The sequence below is a fragment of the Camelina sativa genome, chromosome 9, assembly GCF_000633955.1.
Source record: "Camelina sativa cultivar DH55 chromosome 9, Cs, whole genome shotgun sequence".
Classification (NCBI taxonomy): domain Eukaryota; kingdom Viridiplantae; phylum Streptophyta; class Magnoliopsida; order Brassicales; family Brassicaceae; genus Camelina; species Camelina sativa.
The window spans coordinates 33102268-33121047 of record NC_025693.1 but is presented as its reverse complement, the minus strand read 5'-3'; the positions used below and the strand labels follow the sequence as shown (position 1 = coordinate 33121047).

Sequence of the window (18780 nt, the reverse complement as noted above, 5' to 3'; positions counted from 1 at the left end):
AAGTACATTTTTTGTTTTTGTGGACAACATCATATTTGTATTTCTATCCCCACACTCAGTTTTTTTTTTTTTTGTTTGTCTTCTTAATTTTAATAATAATATTAGGAGTATGGTTTTTTTTTTTTTTACCTTTATATGTTTAAAAGTTAAAAAAAATTACAACGTTTGACATGGAAAGTACTACTATGAGATTAGTTGATATTTTTTTATAACTTTTAATCAACAAATCGACAATTTCACTGCACTTTTTTTGTTGAACTAAACCGTACCAACCACACCAACTGAAGTTATAAAAAATTTCACTGCACTTTTTGTTTTCTATTCAGCACCGACCAATCAGGCAATTCGACAATTCATAAACATTCTATCACGCGAACCTATATGTGTTTGAATTGAAACTTTATAGTACTAAACTAATACTAATAATAAAACTTTATTAGATCTGTAAAAGGTCATATAGTTAGGAGCTTAATTATGTATACTACTGACCCGATGGTTAAGACATGTGAGATAATACCATTTTTGTTTAAATCCCATTTTTCCCATATGCCGCAACAAATGATCCTGGACCATTTTTGTTACTAGACCAAATGTCCAAAGACTTGATAACAAAAAACAAAACTCTCTCATGGACCATTTGGGCAAATCGTTTAGCCAATCAACTTATATAGACCCTACCATTTCGGAGAACAAACGGGTTAAACGATGGATTTGATTAGAGCCATTTACTTTTTTTTGTATCAGTAGGTTTACTATAAATCCATTATTTTTCATCAAGGAACTATTGTTTTAGAAAAAAACTATGGCATAACTCATAAGGTCATAAGTTATTTGCACAAGCATAGGTAAGATAATAATGTATGGTCATAGGTTATGTATAGCCAAATCCAATGCCCTGCCCTCTAAGCCACGGCTATTTGCTGACCATCCGAATTCAATGTTCACTAAACGAAACTATCGTTCATGGACAAATCGGTTTAATTAGTAAATAGACAAGGAATAGGATAATCCCATAACTCCTGTAAAATTTTCGTATTAATGAAGACATTATTGTGTGTTTCGTTTAAGCCCCAGAGAGGACAAATGAACAGCTTAGATACTTCTGGACCATTGGTTTCTACCCGTTGATTCAATCTTTGCCGAGATGAATTTGAGATCTAAGCATGTTAAAAAAGTCTTCACACCTATAATCTTGACTTCGAAGACATAAACAAAACAGTTTTTTACTGCTATGGTCATCGAATCTCTACTAATGAAAAAACTAGATTAATAACAGCTTACCAGTGCAGTGACAATAGTAAGCGCTCACATGAACTCTGAACAACAATGCCTTGTTGCGAAAACTAAAACTGATCCACGGAACCGATCTGAACAAGTTTAATCAAACACTTTACTCTATTTGTGTAACAGAAAAGTACAACATAGATCTGATCCAAATCATTCACTTGAGTAAACTTTTCACTGTTTCCATTATGTTTACAGTGGTCAAATAAATCAAATCGAATCAGTTGAAAACAGAGTTCCAATGAACGCAGAGAGTTTGTTTCTTCAGTATGAAGATGAAACTCTAACTACGGCAATGAAATATGAGAAACCATCAAAATGTGGTAAGAAAGAAACAAAGTGCAAAGCTCTTAATGCAAGTTTGTGATGCTGTGGTATACAAATCTATATACATTACTCCAACCAATACCAGATTCTTCTTTTTGTTTCTTCTGTCACTGCAATTCACCAACAGGCGCTTCGTTGAGCCATAGGAAGTGGATGAAATCGTACAACTTCGCGCTGACACTAACCTGTACCCCGAGAACAAGTTTGTTAACACAGAACAGAGAAAACCGAAAAAATGGTTTTTTTCAAAAAGTTTGTAGGAGAAACTCAAACCTTATAAGGAGTTGGATTTAATCTCCTCATATGATCAGGTCGCATGTTTGCCAGCTGTTTGATGCAACGATCTCTTATCTCTTCCAATGGCGGTAACTCTTCTCTTGCTCCATCTTCATTGACCGTGAGAAGCAATTATCAGTTAATAAGCAAGGTCATTATAACTTTACGGTACTGAAAAAACTTTACCTGCACTTCCACGCCAATAGCATTTGAGGAGCTCTTCAACACGTTGTGGCACTACATATGCTCGTTTGGATTCATTGAATGGGTGACGACATAGTAAACGCTCACCAACCTTTAAAAATCAAGAAAGATATCATGTAAAATGCAATAAGGTAAAAAGACTAATAGAAAGAGTTATATATCTTTTTACCTTTGGAGGTGGTTCGTTCTCTCCAGTCATTATATCCACCAGAGGGTAACCTTCTTTCCCGTATAATCTGTAACTTCGCTTTTTACATGGTATCGATACCTGAACAAATCAGAATGATAATCAAATCAAGTGCAATGTAACGATAAATAATTAAAAACCAGTGAGAGATAGAGAGGGAGTTTTAACCTTTGTAACATCTTCAGAAAGTTTGATCCGAGGCTGATTGTTTATCTCAACAAGTTTGAAAACACAACCTAAGGCCGCTTGCGAATAGCAAGTGACTAAGTAGGTGCCAATACCAAAAGCATCCACCTCGTGTCCCTACCAAGATTTAAAAACACATATGCTTAAAAAACAATCTTATGGAGCCCTTGAGAGTGAGGTTAGGGAATCACCTGTTTATTTAAAGCGTCGATCGTCTCTTCATTTAGATCATTACTAGCAGTGACAACCATCTTCCCAAAATCGGGCACTTTTAGTTCTCTCTCTACCGTGCAGAAGAATTTCCTGGCCTCTGTAGATAGATATGCTAAGTCACCTGAATCCAATCTAATACCTAATGCTTTATATCTGCACAGCACAACAAACATCACTTGCATCTCAGATTCCATATGATCCGAAAAGTCACTAAATCCTTAAAAGCAAGCCAAAACCATCAAGTTAAGAGATTCTTACATACCCAAAGTCATTGAGTGCTAAAGCAACTGCACAGAAGTTAGGGATTCCACTCTTCATCACCTATAAAAGCAGTCGGCAAAACACTAATACAACAGTTTATTAAAAATCTTAAGCTCAAATGAGCTATCTACTATGGTGTTAAATGCTTACATCGTATGTATCTACAAGGGCAAGAAAAGTTTTGGGGAACGCCAGCGCATATGAGATGAAAGCTACTAGCTCGCTTTGATTTGTCTCAGAGAAAATGTTACTTAGAGATGGAGAATACTGTCATCCACAAGGAAACACAAACATAAGCAAACTGGTCCTGAGACTAGAAAACAGGCAGAGGAAGAGCAAAATCTAGATTGCAATAGCAAACACCTGAATCTTTTTTAACCATGTCTGAACATGACTGACAAAATCCTCACATGTGGTTTTCCCATCAGCACTATGAAGTACTTTGTCAACAATCTCATCAGTGCTCTGCAAAGTTAAATCGAAATTGCTTTTGTGATATTGATAGGAAGGAAGATTCTAACTTATAATCAAAGCCATTGCTGATAAACTTCTAACAGAAAGCAATTGACAAGAACATCTTATTCCCAGAAACTTTGTGTTATCGCCTCTATTAGCTAACTCAAGTATGTATTGAAATGAGCTTAGCAATAGACTGCTTAAATAGTATAACCTCCATATAAAAAATTAAAATTTTGGGCTTAGGTAAACTGACCATGAATGAGCTAACAAAAGCATGGGAGTGTGTTCCACGGAGAGGTATCCCAAAAAGTTTTCCAGCTGCTACATTACTGCCATTGGCAATTTACCCAACAACACAAAAACAAATCATTTCTACATTCCCTTTCAACTATTTTCAGAAGAAACAACAAAAAGCAAGACTTGCCTTGTTGCGTCAAAACCTCCAAGGTAGCAATATTTGGATGCACTTATTGCGCCATCTGGTCCCTAAGATACCAAACTAAGATCATCAGAGACACATAGGAAGATCTAAATCTAGTTTAGACACAAAAACAAGAGAACAATTAATATAAAACCTGAGCCCTTCGAGCACCAAACTCGAGTAGACTCTTAGATTTCCCAGCAACAAACCGGTGCCTAGCTGCGTTTGTAGCTACCAAAGATGCAAAATTGACAAGATTGAGGAATGGAGTTTCCAACAATTGAACAACCTATATGGATTCATAACAAATAACCTGAATCATCCACTCAAGAACAACTATTGCTTAAACCATCTTCACATAAAAGAGAGAGTGTGTTATTATTAATACTCACACCAACAGGTCCTTCAACTCTCATGAGAGGTACTTTAGGAAAAACAACAGACCCTTCTGGAATTGCATAAACTTCAACATCAGAACAATCAAGTCCTCTAAGATAATCACAAAAAGCTTCCTGATTTGAATCAAAAACATCAAACCCAGATTGAAAAATACAAACTTTAACCGATTTAAAAGTATACAACCAATCTTTCTCTTGATTACCTCAGATCCAGGCAAAGACTCACGAACGTAATCGATCTCTTCATCACTCAATTTGAAATTGGCAAGGAACTTAATACACTCATCTAACCCAGCAAACACAGTATACTCACCACCAAATGGGTTCTTACGAAAATACAGATCGAAGCTATAACAAGCATACAACAACAAAAAAAAAAAACAGAATCAATTTCAAAAATAACAGAAAACCATTTAAAAAAAAAACAGAGGAAATGAGAATTGTGTGGTGTTGTTTACACGGATCGTTCGTTGTGTTTGCCAGCTTTCCAATAAGCATAAGCCATGGTGAATTGGTAAAGATCATTGAGTAAAGGTGTGACCATAGGATTGGTTGGTCCGTCAATGATCTTAGACAATTCTGAGCCATTCTTCATTGTCGTCGTCTCCAAATTCGTGTGTGGAAGCAATACAATTGGTTTTCGTATTGTGTATGTGTATGAGTGTGTGATTACGAGAGAGTGAACGAACGAGGACACCACTGGTTTTGTTTGTTTTTTATTTGTATTTGGAGTGGTCAAAGGAAAAGAAGAAACGAAAGTGTTCAAAAGAGACGATGACAACCACACAAAGGGCAAAACGAGACTTTGACCTAGTCTTCTTCTTCTTCTTTTAAAGCCTTTATTGGTTTTAACTTTTATTTAATTATTTTCATATTATTAGACTTAAAAACTAGGGTTAATTTTACGTGGTTGTTGGGCTAATTAAATTATGGGATTTGTCACGACCGGAAAAAAAAAATGATGGGTTTTGTCAAGAGAGGAGAAAAAATAAAAACTCAAGAGTTTCTTCTATGTTTCTCATATCTTGAAAAGTCACACCAAAATTCAACAATGACTTTTCAAAATATGGTTACTGATCAGAACCACATGATAAGTATGGCATGACGCACATTATTTACGAATGTAATATGATCATTTAATTTGTTTAGTTTTTTTTAAGGAAAAAACTAGTGTGTATCAAATATCTGAATATATACTTGCCCTTTGTCTGTCAGTTTGTATGATATGTCATTTACTCATTTTCTTGATAAAGATGACATATAATTCACTTTCTTGTTGATAGTATATACGTCGACCATAGTTTACCATTAGAATTTGTTTTATGCCCTGATAGTCGATACATTTTTTACTGCAGATATAACAGTTTCATTTTCTCCTAACAATTTCTAGAATGACCAATTTAAAGTATCACTAATAGGATATATTGGCAGTTTGGAGAACTCACTATTAATTTTTTCATAAAATATCTCAAAATTACTCGAATTATAGGAAAAATACACATCTCGAAGTTAACTTTAACTTTTTTAGTGAGAATCGAGGTAGTGATTTTAAGTACAAAGAAAGAAAAAAAAAAACTTTAAAGAGATGGAAAGATGTACCGACATTATTTTATTTTTACCCATGTGTGACAGGTGAAATTCTCCGATTGGTAGTTTAAAGTCAAAGAGCTACATAATGGTTTTCGAAGAAAAAGAACCCTAAAAGTCACTATTAGCTAGGAAAGTGATAAGTACAAAAGATTTGACAGTATCCAAAGAGCCGCATGAAGAATAACGCCAAATAAATGGCTTTTGATCTCGTGAAGCTAAAATCGCCCACCCACACCTTCAACTAAGTCCTCTACTATATATGCACCACCATGTGAGTCTCGTCTACTGAAGCACAGCAATGGCGGAAGAAAAAAATACAAATAAGAAGAGTACCACCATTATTGCATCCTACGACGGCAGCGATGAATACGGTGATGACTACTCATGTGACCAAGATCCAGAAGAGACAGAACTTAGTTGGATTCTTGATAAACTTAGTTTATCACCGCCAAACAAGGAGGAAAAGAAACTCTTGGTCTTAAGTCTGAATGGTCTACTTCTACACCGTGTGCATAAACAAGTTTTGCACAAAGCTCCCAAGAACCGTTCTCCTGATGCTTCATGTGGACCAAATCTTGGTAACATTAATTTCGATATTAATTTCCTTTTTTTTTGTTTAACTATATAATTTGCTTGATTTGGAATTTTGGATTTGTTTCTTTGTTGTTTAGTGTATAAGAGGCCATTTGTTGAAGAGTTTATGAAGTTTTGTCTTGATAGATTTCAAGTCGGGATTTGGTCCTCTGCTTGCGAGTTAGTCAAAGATTAACTTTAATTCTTTCAACGTAGAGTTACGTTGATCTGACTCTTTATAATTTTGACTGATATACAGGAAAAATGTTGATATAATTCTAAACATTATTCTCAAAGATCTAGAAGATAAGCTTCTGTTCGTGTGGGTAAGAGACTCTTAATTAAATACCTATATGTTATATGTGTGTTTTTGTGTATATATATGCACTTTCGAATTCTCTTAATTTCCTTAATTATAGGATCAAGAAAAGTGTACGGACAGTGGATTTAAAACACTAGAGAACAGTTACAAGCCTTTGTTCTTTAAGGATCTCTCTAAAGTGTTTCAGTGCTTCAAAGGTTTCTCTGCATCAAACACCATCTTCATTGAAGAAGAACCTTACAAAGCTCTTCTCAATCCTGTATACAAACATTTATCTCTGTAATATACACCGTTTGTTTATCAGCTTCGTTGTTCTTGCTCTTAACTTTGATTGATCTTGTTGTGCGTGCATGCATTCAGGACAATACGGGTCTGTTCCCGTTGAGTTATGATCCGTCAGACGTTAAAGATCATTTACTTGGTATGTAAACAGTTTTAAAACGTGTGATGTTCACCTCTTATCATTAGACATGCTTTTTAGTTATGGTTTCGATTGTTTTTGATTATCTTAGATCCTGAAGGAGAGTTCTGCTCTTACTTGGATGGTCTGGCAAAATCATCGGATGTTCAGGTTTATATAAAAGAGCATTCCTTTGGACAGCCTATGATCGATTCTTCTCATCCTGACTGGTCTTTCTACCGCAAAGTCACAAAGAGTGTCTCTTAATCTTGCATGATTATCAGTTTGTTGAAGTTTCGTGTTCTCAGTAATTCTCCTGCTTGCTTGCTTACTACTGAACGCATTTCAAAAACTCTTGCCTATTTCAATTCTCTTTTTCATCATTTGTTAAATCCGAAGTTTTTGGAATTTAAGTATGGTATATGATGACCATGCATGGTTTATTATTTGCTTTTATCTCTCATGGCGCTACAAAAAAATGTGAATATTGTGACCAAAATTGTGACCAAAATTGTCTCTTCGTTGAGCTCTGCTTTGAATTGCGGATTCATACAGTCTCAGCTTTTGCTTTCTCCACAGAGAATTGGGGAAGAGACAAAGTGTAACATTTTAGACACAAGTAGCTTATCTACTCTAACAAAATTTGTTGTTATTGTTTATAAAGGATGAGGTTGAAATGTATTTTTCCAACAATACTTAAAGTCCAACATCGAATATTTCCAAGCCGTGCCTAGATTTTTCAAGGCCATAGGCAAAATGGATACATATTAATAAAAATAAATTATTTATAATAATTTCTATAGTCAATATACTAAACATATATCCTCACTAATTTTAAAATAAATTATGAAAAATATATAATTAATGTTTAAACATTTTGTGTCTAATAGAGAAAAGTTATCCAGAAAGTCAATAACGTAACATATAGTTTTGTGTGTTTATAAAGTTGTCAAATACACATAAAAGAACATAAAATGAGAAGGATTTGGCAAAAAAAAGTTATAAAAGAAAACGAAAGAGTGAGTAGACAAATACAAAGAAATTAAAGAGTAAGCTAAAACTTTTTTTCTAATAGAAAACTATGGATTAGCCATGAAATATTAATGGAAATGTGCCTACGTTAGTGCAAGCAAAGTTTAAATGTGCCTACAGTTTCACATAAAATATAATTAGGCCGTAGGCGAATGTTTCTTAATTTCTCAAGTAGGCAGGGCTCTGTTCCAAAGGTTTAATTACAAATTCGATTGAGATTTTTTTTGTTAGTTAATGACATCTGGTTTGCTCATTTACAACCAAGATCTTGTTTTTTCAGAAAAGAAGTTCGCGTTTCGGTTATTGGGAACAAAACGAGGATACCTGAATCGCTCATCCGAGTAATCAATGAGGTAGAGGAAGCTACGAAAGGCTACAAGAATAAGCATCTCATTTTGGCAATAGATTACAGTGGGAAATTCGACATCATGCACGCTTGCAAGAGTATTGTGAAGAAATCAGAAAAAGGGTTGATCCGAGAGGAAGATGTAGACGAGAAATTGATCCAGAGAGAGTTTCTGACGACTTGTAGTGACTTCCCAAATCCTGATTTATTGATTAGGACAAGTGGAGAACTGAGGATTAGTAACTTCTTCTTGTGGCAACTTGCTTATACAGAGCTCTTCTACTCGCCAGTTCTTTGGCCTGATTTCAGTAAGGATACGCTTGTAGAGGCCCTCGCTTCGTATCAGCGCAGGGAAAGACGATTTGGCCTTAAGGCTTGATCCTTTGTTCCACTCTATTATGTTCTCTCTTCATGTCATGTAGTTTCTACCAAAAACTATTAGCTCTTTGTTTCAAGTATACTTGTAATTTGTTTCCGTGAATCGAATAAAACAAGTGATGTGTTTCTTTCTCTTTTCTTTACCTTATACACATGTACCAGCTTGTTATTAAAACCAATATCTTGCTACACAAGAAACTAGAATATCTCGAAAAACCTAAGTTCTAAAACATCACAATTTTCATAACTCTCCGCGAGAAAGAGTTTGGGCTTTTAAGGTCCATATCTACTCACTTTAATGGGCCTAATTGACAAATCAAAGTATTTGAGCCCACCTTATCGACAACACAAAAACAACTGAAGACCCCAAAAGTGACACGTCACTAAACAAAATCCCCAAATTCGAAAGCGTTCAATGATTCATTCATCACTGAGCGAGAGCACACTGTGATTCTACTTGATCGCCGGAGCCGGAGCCGCCGCCGCCTCCGCCGGGACTCATTTTCCGATTCTCGTCGAACGAACCAGTGACGTAACCATGGCTGTTGTACTCTCCTACTGCAAACCTTCCCCTCCTCTTCTTCGTCGATTCCATCGTCGCTGTGTGAGTCTTCCTCTGATTTTTGATTGCCAGATCAATCGTTCTAGTTAGGGCTTTTACTTGATGTTTGGCTTCGTGGTGGCTATGCAGTTAGATTAACTCATCTCGCTGTAGGGAAATCTGTGGAAGAAACAAAATGTACGGAGCTCAAGACGATCATCAATGGTTACTGCTATGTTTTGGAAATCCAATAAGCCCGCGGAAGTACGAGAATTCGATATATCACTTAGGGATTACACTCTAACTGAATCAGGCATTGAGGTATTGAATTCTTTCTTTCTTGATGTCAAAGAGGTTTTAATATTAAATCACTTCTCCTAATCAGTGATTTCGTTTCTCGAGTTTAGGAAGCTCAGGAGAGGCAAAATGTTATTTCACTTTCGGTTGTTACTTCAATATTAGAGATACCACCAGCTGAATGGGATGCATGTGCTTTAGATTCTTCTCAACCTGAAAGATATAATCCATTTCTTAGTCATGGGTTTCTTTCTAGTTTAGAAGAGACACGTTGTGCCGTCAGGGTTAGTACAAACAATTTCTCTTTCGATCGAAGGAAGTGTTAGATGTTTGTGTGTTTCTTATGGGCATCTCTTTTATTGTTATAGGAAACAGGTTGGATGCCATTACATATTGTTGCTAAGGATGAATCTCAGAGTATTTTAGGCGTTGTCCCACTTTATCTCAAAAGGTTTTTTTTTAGATGTCTTGAATGCATTAATTCTTACGTCAATGGCTATTCTCATGTACTGTATTTATGTGTCACAGTCATTCCTATGGAGAATTCGTTTTTGATCACTCTTGGGCTGATGCATACCGAAGTTTTGGTGGAAGATATTATCCTAAACTTCAGTGTTGTGTTCCTTTCACTCCAGTTACTGGCCCTAGGATTCTAATCCGTGATAATCCTTGCAAAGACCAAGTTTTTGATGCTATTGTTTCTGCCATGACTGAATTGGCAGCTAAGGTATGGTATCATTATGAAATGCGTTGTATTGTAGATAACAACAAAACGAGAGATTTACCTTAGAGCTGTATTGGTTCTCTTGCGTTGAGTTTTGCTTTCAACATATGTTATCTGCTGACAGACTAGTTTTGTTCTGTGCGCTTTGGCAGTTACAAATTTCATCTTTGCATATTACATTTTCGTCTGGAGCTGAGTGGAACAAATTAAAAGAGAAAGGCTTCTCACAGAGGATTGGAATGCAGTACCACTGGCAAAATCGTGACTATAAAAAGTAATTGAAGTCTCAATGCCAATATAGTTTTAACAATGACTGTACCGTCCGGACTGGTTATATAGTTGTTGCTTTTATAGTTTGCTTATTATTATAATTGTTACCAAAAAACACTACTTCTAAGTCGTAGGATTCACTTGTAGATGCTCTCTTCGAATTAGAACATTGTTGTCTAACAGTTTAGGTACATTTTCTTAAAATTTCTAACGATTGAACAACTAAATTTTGATTTTGTTACTAATATTAGTGAATCGGTTCTGTCTGGTCATGATCTGTTGACTTGCAACTTTTTCCACTTAAAAGTTATAGCATATGAATGATGCTAACTTTTAATGTGTAATGCTTCAGTTTTGATGAGTTCTTGATGGACATGAAGCAAAGCAAAAGGAAAAATATCCGGCAGGAACGTAAAAAGGTTTGTTTATTTTTTCCTGTTTTCATATCATCCTTTTGGTGCGAGTGGTTGAGATATATATTCATTTTCTCTTAAGTCCTCGTGCCTTTGTGAATACTAGATAGGTTAATGGAATGGTTATTCTTTGGTTCTTTCCCAACAACTTTAGAACTCTAGCCTTACTTCTTTATCCTTTCCTTGTGGCGGTTTTCAAGCACGCTGCTGACTTCTAATGCTCCTTTTCTTTAGTAGATTGTTACCCAGAATTTGAAAATGAGACGGCTTCGAGGAGATGAAATAAAGGTACGTAACTGGACTGCCATGAGATGACACAGTTTATTTTATAATTGATTATTATAGTGGCTATAATCAACTCTGCTGCCAGATAGGACATGCTATAATATGTGTCTTGAAAATTTAACTGTATCAATGAATTTTTCAATTCATCTTTTGTTTCTAATGTTTTTGCAGGCTAGGCATTGGGATTCCTTCTATGACTTCTACAGGAACACAACTGATAACAAGTTTAGTCCATACCATTGAGACAATTTTTGTTTTCTTATTATCAGGCGCTGGCGCATACATACATATATATACATACACGTGTCTCTGAGTATTATCTGTCATCTTCAGTGTTTTGTACCTGCACAACGTAGTTCTGATTATATATTGCTTATACTTTCACATGCTTAACGTTTTCGGATATTTGTAGATGGGGCACACCTTATCTCACAAGGGAGTTCTTCCACGACATGGCATCAAAATTGGGAGACAAGGTATTGCTTGTTCTCGCTGAAGAAAATGAGGAACCTGTTGCTGGAGCATTGAATCTTATTGGAGGAGATACTCTATTTGGGCGACTATGGGGATGCCGTCCTGATTCCTACTATCCCAGTCTCCATTTTGAAGCGTGCTATTACCAGGTTGGTCTTGTTGTCAACAAAATCTCTGGAACCATAATTTAGATGGAAAAAGTTCATAAACAGGTAATGGGATTCACAGGCAATTGAAGCTGCGATAGAGCTTAACCTGAAAACGGTAGAAGCTGGAGCGCAGGGTGAGCATAAGATCCAGCGGGGCTACCTTCCTGTAAAAACGTATAGTTGCCATTACATATTCGATGAAGGTTTCAAGCAAGCCATAGACGAGTTTTTAGTGCGGGAATCCAATCAGGTACGTTTTGAAGTTAAGGTGATTTGGTAAAGTAAACAAAGATGGTCGTTGCTTTAAAATAATGTGACTTTGTACATCGCAGGTTGATTTTGTCATCAAACTGATGCATGAAGATGGACCCTTCAAAGAGAAATTAGAATAGATGCATTTACTGCAAACATTCTTGTATATCTATTTTTATTCTTATGTATTGTGTAACCCCTAGTTTTATGCTTTATTGTACATTTTAAGTTGCTCAGATCATATATAGACAGTAACAATTTTACTTAACTATAAAAATAGATTTGGTTGTAAGGAACAAAATAGAAAGAAAAACTGAAGTCTCGTATCATGAAATTGAAAATGAGATTTTGATCCAATGAATACAAATTTCTTTAGACTCAGCAAAATGTATGGATTTGTTTTCATTGTGTTTCCCGTGTGGAGAGTAGAATGATTGAGGAGTAATGTGTTCTTCCACCTGTAACAAAAGAATTGACTAAAAAATGGCGTTTCTTTTTTGTTGTTGTTGTTGTTGCTAAGCAAGCTTCTTGGGTCTACCAACAGAAGGAGTAACATGTTCGTCTTTCTTAGAACCCGGAGCTTCAGGTTTTTTGGCCCAAGCAGGAGCTCGATCTGGCTCATACCGGTAATCATAGAAGAGTTCTTCTCCAGCCATTATCCTCTCCTTTGCAAAAATCCCCACCCTGTGATCTCCAGCAACCATAATGACCTTAAACAGATACATAGTCCTCTTGTCAGATTTTGAGAAGAAAAAAAAAGAATAGACCCATCATGCAAAAACCATGTCGTTAACTTTTGCATTTTTCGCATTTTTACCTTTGCGTAACAGTTTGGTTCAGGAGAATGGTTGGCAAATTTCAGTTTGTCTCCTTTCCTGTAAGCATCTAGCACAAACTGCAGTAACAACATCCAAAAAAAGTTTATGGCAGATTCGAATTTGAAGACAACCTAGAGAGTATGAACATTTTTTGAGACAAGACGTGCCTGATCGTTTAGATTGAAGAGAAAAGAGGAGTTCTCGCGATCATATATCTTCCCCCGTTTATCTGCTTCTTTATGTGAGATCAGCTCTCCTGTGTATTCCCCAAGGTATTCATGTTTACTTACACTGTTCTGTAAGAAGGAACAAGATTTGTTATTTAAGGCAAATCCAGACTCCAAATATAACTTCATCATTTAAGGACTTCCATTCTATTTGACAAATTTTGCATTCTTCTTTTACCTTTAAGAAAGCTCCCCAACCAGAAACATCAGATCTTCCAAGCAAAACCTGAAATTGACAAAAAGGAGAGCTAACTTCACAAATTCATCTTTAATTATTTGAAGTTCCTCCTAGTCATGTGATTGCAGGAGCAAATTCATATTGCCATAGTTAAGAAAGCTAAGTAGGTACCCTTTGTTGTTGTTTCAGGAGCAATTTCATATTCCTGCACTCATAATTATCGCCTCTTTGACTTGGCACCCCGAGCGTACCATCCCCGCCACTACACATTTAAATTCATTCAGACATAGTATTAGTGTATTTGGTTCCATTTAGTAACGAAAACAAAGTAGCAATGCGTTCTTGATCCTCTACTAAGCGACCAATTAGTAGCACAAAACCGTAGAGTAAACATTTGCATCTCCAATAAGACTTACATGACCCAGCAGTTCCTACAAACATCTGGATCACATTCCCGATCTGCAGCAAAGCATGGACACTGACGGCTTCGACACTGACTTTTTGCACAATGACAACCTCTAAACCTATTCTTGCAGCTCTTTGGGCAACTACACAGAGAATAAAGTTTGTTGGCAATGAGATTCAAAGCTAGAAAATACAGATGTGAATGATCATAGATTACAATACCCGCAGTACTTCTCGCAGCAAGTCCCGTTTAGTAAACAAGAACATTCCTTCCCACAAGCAGTTTTGCAGTTGCATGGATTAAACTGACGGCATGGCTGGTCTTTCCTCTCAGTAATTCTTTTCCTAATTGAATGATATGCAGCAGATTTCCATGTATACTTCAAGCGACGCACTTTGCCTCGTCTACGTAGAAACCTTGACCTTCTCCTCACTTGGTTATTTGCCTAGTTAGTCCAGTAACTAAAGCATTAGTTCCCTAAGAGAAATAAATCCATTATATCAGGAATGTGTATACAAAATGAATAGGTATTATACCATATTTCCATTGATGTCAAACTTGGAAGAGCCATCGGGGNCTTACACTGTTCTGTAAGAAGGAACAAGATTTGTTATTTAAGGCAAATCCAGACTCCAAATATAACTTCATCATTTAAGGACTTCCATTCTATTTGACAAATTTTGCATTCTTCTTTTACCTTTAAGAAAGCTCCCCAACCAGAAACATCAGATCTTCCAAGCAAAACCTGAAATTGACAAAAAGGAGAGCTAACTTCACAAATTCATCTTTAATTATTTGAAGTTCCTCCTAGTCATGTGATTGCAGGAGCAAATTCATATTGCCATAGTTAAGAAAGCTAAGTAGGTACCCTTTGCTGTTGTTTCAGGAGCAATTTCATATTCCTGCACTCATAATTATCGCCTCTTTGACTTGGCACCCCGAGCGTACCATCCCCGCCACTACACATTTAAATTCATTCAGACATAGTATTAGTGTATTTGGTTCCATTAGTAACGAAAAAAAAGTAGCAATGCGTTCTTGATCCTCTACTAAGCGACCAATTAGTAGCACAAAACCGTAGAGTAAACATTTGCATCTCCAATAAGACTTACATGACCCAGCAGTTCCTACAAACATCTGGATCACATTCCCGATCTGCAGCAAAGCATGGACACTGACGGCTTCGACACTGACTTTTTGCACAATGACAACCTCTAAACCTATTCTTGCAGCTCTTTGGGCAACTACACAGAGAATAAAGTTTGTTGGCAATGAGATTCAGAGCTAGAAAATACAGATGTGAATGATCATAGATTACAATACCCGCAGTACTTCTCGCAGCAAGTCCCGTTTAGTAAACAAGAACATTCCTTCCCACAAGCAGTTTTGCAGTTGCATGGATTAAATTGACGGCATGGCTGGTCTTTCCTCTCAGTAATTCTTTTCCTAATTGAATGATATGCAGCAGATTTCCATGTATACTTCAAGCGACGCACTTTGCCTCGTCTACGTAGAAACCTTGACCTTCTCCTCACTTGGTTATTTGCCTAGTTAGTCCAGTAACTAAAGCATTAGTTCCCTAAGAGAAATAAATCCATTATATCAGGAATGTGTATACAAAATGAATAGGTATTATACCATATTTCCATTGATGTCAAACTTGGAAGAGCCATCGGGGTTTAATGCATCCTCTCCAAAGAAGGAAGCTTTATTTTCCGAGCAAGTCATGTATTGGAAGACCTCCCAACATGACTTGAAACCACTCAAAAGGTTTCTAGCAATTAAGCAGCTGCAAAGAAAAAAAGAAAGATGACAATCTTCCACAGATTGACAAAACTTGAAGCCGAATGATAATTTAGCAGTTTATTCACCTATTCATTCCAAAAATCTCAACACCTTTTTCAAAAAGGCTTTTCTCAAGTGGTCTCCACAACTTGTTTGTAGCCAATCCTCTTCGACATGCATTCTCACCAACAAACTCTTCTTTCCGTAAACTTTCATCGCTACATGGCGCATCAAGCTCAGAAGCAACCTCATTTAACTGACAAACAGGATCGTCATCCTTGACAGAATTCTTAGAGTCTTCTGCAGGGGTGCCATTCTTCTTTGACTTCCCGGAGTTCCCAGATTTAACATGCTTCTGAGAAGAGGAAGTAGCATCTTCATTTTCTTTAAGTTTTGCATCGCTGGGTGAACGACTTCCACTGGCGATGGAATCGCTGTCTGAGGCTTCTGTCTTCTTTTGCCTCTTCTGAGTCCTACGAGGAACTCGCTCAGCGACTCGGTTATTAATCCTCTTACGACCTCCACGTCTCCCACTACCTTTCACTTTTGGTGATGATGAAACTTTATCGGAATTGGTATCCTGCTGAAGTCCATTCTCTGAGTCACTTGTCTCTGGTGTGCACTTTTCATTAGACGATGCACTTTCACTTGGGAAGGTCTTTGGTTTTCTCCTACTAAGTTTGCTGGATAACTTCGTGGATGTGGTCTTAGTACCCGCACAATCTGATGAAGTGCCAGTTTTATTTTCGGTGGTGCCATATCCCGGAATTCTTTCAGACTTCAGAAGCTGATAGAATGAAAACAATTCTTTTTGTCAAATCAGTCTTCCTACGACATGAGTTTAGCTGCGTGGATAACAAATTTACCGTTTTATAGCAGTTTGCACCACAGGTTAGATTTTCATCTACAGGAGGACACCACGGCGCTGGTTTCTCAGCCTAAAAACCATAAACATTAAAACAAGTAACTATAAAGTTATAATTTGAATTTTAAGTGGGGCACTAACTCACAGGAAAAATAAGATCCTGTGAACACCCATGCAGCCGGCAATCAAATACCTGCATAAGGGCATAACAGGTTAAAAAAAGAGAATTATTTTGCTAGAACATCAAAATTTAGCCTGAGAAATCAAATGGACTAACAAGGCATCTACGGCAGAACAGGTTATCGAAAGAATCTAATGCTCCTTCCATATCTTTGTTGAGAAGGGAGCTCTCTGCTTGATTATCTCCACTCTCGGATATTTCTTTTTCCTTCATAAGCACTCCATGTCTTGCCTGTATAAGATGGTCGGTGTTCATATCTCTGCAAAAAGCCAATTGGGAAAGGGCTGGAACAATACTAATTGGATATCCTTAAACGATGCATCACTCACTCTGTTTTGAAATCCTACAATTAAAGTTCTGTATTCTAATGGAAAATAGGAACATCATAGTTCATACTGGCAACAGACAAAGAAAAAGTGACTGATACCTTGATTTCACTAGAACGTCTGGACAAGAGATTTGCTAGTTCCTCCAAGACAGAGTCTGAAAGACCTAGTTGCTCAAGGGTCATGCTGAATAAATGAAGGGAAATTAAAGTGAGAATGAAAAGCCATATCAATGAAAGTAACAGCCAAGTGGTTCCCAATTAGAGACCAAAATGCAAGTATACAGCCAGGCAATGACAAAGGATTAGACTAACCGAATAATAAAATCTTCAGGCTCCAAAAATTCTCTTTTTTCTTCTTCGTCATCAATCACCTCCTCTTCACTATCACTGCAAATGAGCGCTTCCCCGCCAGTTTGATCATAATAAATTCTCCTTCGACCCACAACAGACTGGTCTTCAGTCATTCTTTGATTCCTGAATCATTTAAAGAGTGATAAAAATAATGTTAAGATACTCCACCAGAGCATACATTTCAACTTTGAATACTTTCAAATACTTTTGCGACGTTAATGCCAAAGTACCTGTCCAGGAAAACCCATGTGGTATAAGGTGACAAACGTTTGATATCAGGTAGTTTGATTGGCCGTAAGGAAATTTTAACAGGGACACTAGATCCTTGAAATATCGCTGAATTGGCATGTCCATCATCAACGAATCTGTGGTTATTCCTATCACCATCACTAGCATCGATTCCGCTTTTCATACCAGGCGAATCTCTTTGCCTCTTAACTAAAAGATCATTACCATCTTTACAGCTACCTCCTCTCTCCATAGAAGACCTCATAAAGCTTTGAGTAATGCCACACAAATTCTTCTTGTTTTCATCAAACCTTTTCTAAACAAAAAACGAATCCTCGATTTCTAGCAAATCAGTTGCAGAAACACAAAAAAAAAAAAAAACAAATATTAAATGAAACAAGAACCAATACTAACCTTAATTGATACACAACGATCAGCTGCAAGTTTCTTCTTTAGTGATTCTATTACTGCTGACACTTCCTTAGAAGCTGGACTTCTCTCCTCCGGCTGAAATTTCAAAGAAATCAAACAAATCAAACGCATTTCAACAGCAACCATGAAAATGAGGTTCAATGAGGAAAAAACTATATTCATTTCCAAAGTGTTCAGTGAGAAGAAAAAAAACTACCAATTGCAGCATAATGGTTTCCCTCAACCCTAAAACAACTATTATAGCTCACAATGCAGCAATCTCTAGATCCAAAAACAACACCAAATTGAAGATATAACAAAGCAAATCATAGACAATGCCTCAAAAGTTACGACTTTTAGAAACCCCAGAAAATAAAAATAGAAACTTTTCTAAGGATCCCGATTTTGAGGAAGAGATTTCAAGTGAGAGATTAAAACGCACCGTAGACTCCTTAGGTGGCTCCGATCTGGTCGCCGAAGAAGAAGGCGAAGCTCCCGACGCCATTGTCAAGATACCAGATCGGAACCGAATAAAATGCGGGTCCGGGTCAAGATCCGGGTCAAGTAAATCTGTAAATGTCGGAGGAGACTAGCGAATTTGGCGGGTCGTTATAAACCCTAAAAGTTATCTTCAATTTTTTTTTTTTTTTTTTAATCTTCCAATCCAATTAGAAAATTCTCAATTACTTTAAAGAGTTTGGGAATTCGTAAAATATCAGAAATAATTATGAATTAAAATT

General features: G+C 36.6%; 4 protein-coding genes and 1 pseudogene across 6 annotated transcripts; 3 read left to right on the top strand and 2 right to left on the bottom strand.

The window, feature by feature from the left end:
• Positions 1429-4955, bottom strand: LOC104713785 (nicotinate phosphoribosyltransferase 2). The gene is made up of 15 exons (XM_010430990.2): positions 4675-4955; positions 4420-4564; positions 4211-4330; positions 3973-4107; positions 3822-3883; positions 3651-3726; positions 3302-3403; positions 3089-3205; positions 2940-2998; positions 2656-2830; positions 2447-2581; positions 2261-2359; positions 2074-2182; positions 1885-1997; positions 1429-1796 (listed from the first exon to the last, which is right to left on the bottom strand). Exons 1-15 carry the CDS (start codon positions 4809-4811, stop codon positions 1719-1721), a joined length of 1662 nt encoding a protein of 553 aa, XP_010429292.1. The 5' UTR covers positions 4812-4955; the 3' UTR covers positions 1429-1718.
• Positions 5981-7500, top strand: LOC104713784. The gene is made up of 6 exons (XM_010430989.2): positions 5981-6384; positions 6478-6559; positions 6639-6705; positions 6799-6960; positions 7062-7122; positions 7214-7500. Exons 1-6 carry the CDS (start codon positions 6105-6107, stop codon positions 7366-7368), a joined length of 807 nt encoding a protein of 268 aa, XP_010429291.1. The 5' UTR covers positions 5981-6104; the 3' UTR covers positions 7369-7500.
• Positions 7533-8858, top strand: LOC104715918 (annotated as a pseudogene).
• On the top strand, positions 9235-12530 carry LOC104713783. The gene is made up of 12 exons (XM_010430988.1): positions 9235-9461; positions 9573-9719; positions 9806-9979; positions 10064-10146; positions 10224-10422; positions 10572-10693; positions 11042-11108; positions 11340-11390; positions 11559-11611; positions 11800-12010; positions 12090-12260; positions 12343-12530. Exons 1-12 carry the CDS (start codon positions 9396-9398, stop codon positions 12400-12402), a joined length of 1404 nt encoding a protein of 467 aa, XP_010429290.1. The 5' UTR covers positions 9235-9395; the 3' UTR covers positions 12403-12530.
• LOC104713782 (histone-lysine N-methyltransferase CLF) lies at positions 12572-18714 on the bottom strand. 3 transcript variants are annotated; one of them, XM_010430986.2, is made up of 17 exons: positions 18483-18714; positions 18044-18136; positions 17632-17945; positions 17363-17524; positions 17150-17234; positions 16819-16953; positions 16687-16734; positions 16543-16614; positions 15763-16463; positions 15530-15680; positions 15215-15438; positions 15004-15135; positions 14760-14850; positions 14589-14636; positions 13248-13376; positions 13080-13157; positions 12572-12972 (listed from the first exon to the last, which is right to left on the bottom strand). In XM_010430986.2, exons 1-17 carry the CDS (start codon positions 18543-18545, stop codon positions 12778-12780), a joined length of 2721 nt encoding a protein of 906 aa, XP_010429288.1. In that variant the 5' UTR covers positions 18546-18714; the 3' UTR covers positions 12572-12777. The 3 variants fall into 3 exon arrangements, with proteins under 3 accessions (XP_010429288.1, XP_010429289.1, XP_019085109.1); XM_010430987.1 differs by lacking the exon at positions 18483-18714 and having other exon boundaries at positions 17632-17940; positions 18044-18128; XM_019229564.1 differs by lacking the exons at positions 17632-17945; positions 18044-18136; positions 18483-18714 and having other exon boundaries at positions 16819-16981; positions 17363-17395.

Bases quoted from the DNA above. Each gene is read 5' to 3' on its own strand.
- LOC104713785 (XM_010430990.2), bottom strand. From the start codon at position 4,811: ATGAAGAATGGCTCAGAATTGTCTAAGATCATTGACGGACCAACCAAT. The intron at 2,831-2,939 runs GTATGTAAGAAT...TGTGCTGTGCAG, and splicing joins TTAGCACTCAATGACTTTGG to ATATAAAGCATTAGGTATTA. The intron at 1,797-1,884 runs GTTTGAGTTTCT...CTCGGGGTACAG, and splicing joins TAAATCCAACTCCTTATAAG to GTTAGTGTCAGCGCGAAGTT.
- LOC104713784 (XM_010430989.2), top strand. From the start codon at position 6,105: ATGGCGGAAGAAAAAAATACAAATAAGAAGAGTACCACCATTATTGCA. The intron at 6,385-6,477 runs GTAACATTAATT...TTTGTTGTTTAG, and splicing joins TTCATGTGGACCAAATCTTG to TGTATAAGAGGCCATTTGTT. The intron at 7,123-7,213 runs GTATGTAAACAG...TGATTATCTTAG, and splicing joins CGTTAAAGATCATTTACTTG to ATCCTGAAGGAGAGTTCTGC.
- LOC104713783 (XM_010430988.1), top strand. From the start codon at position 9,396: ATGGCTGTTGTACTCTCCTACTGCAAACCTTCCCCTCCTCTTCTTCGT. The intron at 11,391-11,558 runs GTACGTAACTGG...ATGTTTTTGCAG, and splicing joins TTCGAGGAGATGAAATAAAG to GCTAGGCATTGGGATTCCTT. The intron at 12,011-12,089 runs GTTGGTCTTGTT...TGGGATTCACAG, and splicing joins TTGAAGCGTGCTATTACCAG to GCAATTGAAGCTGCGATAGA.
- LOC104713782 (XM_010430986.2), bottom strand. From the start codon at position 18,545: ATGGCGTCGGGAGCTTCGCCTTCTTCTTCGGCGACCAGATCGGAGCCA. The intron at 18,137-18,482 runs GTGCGTTTTAAT...TTGAAATTTCAG, and splicing joins AGCCACCTAAGGAGTCTACG to CCGGAGGAGAGAAGTCCAGC. The intron at 13,158-13,247 runs GCACGTCTTGTC...TTGTTACTGCAG, and splicing joins TCTTCAATCTAAACGATCAG to TTTGTGCTAGATGCTTACAG.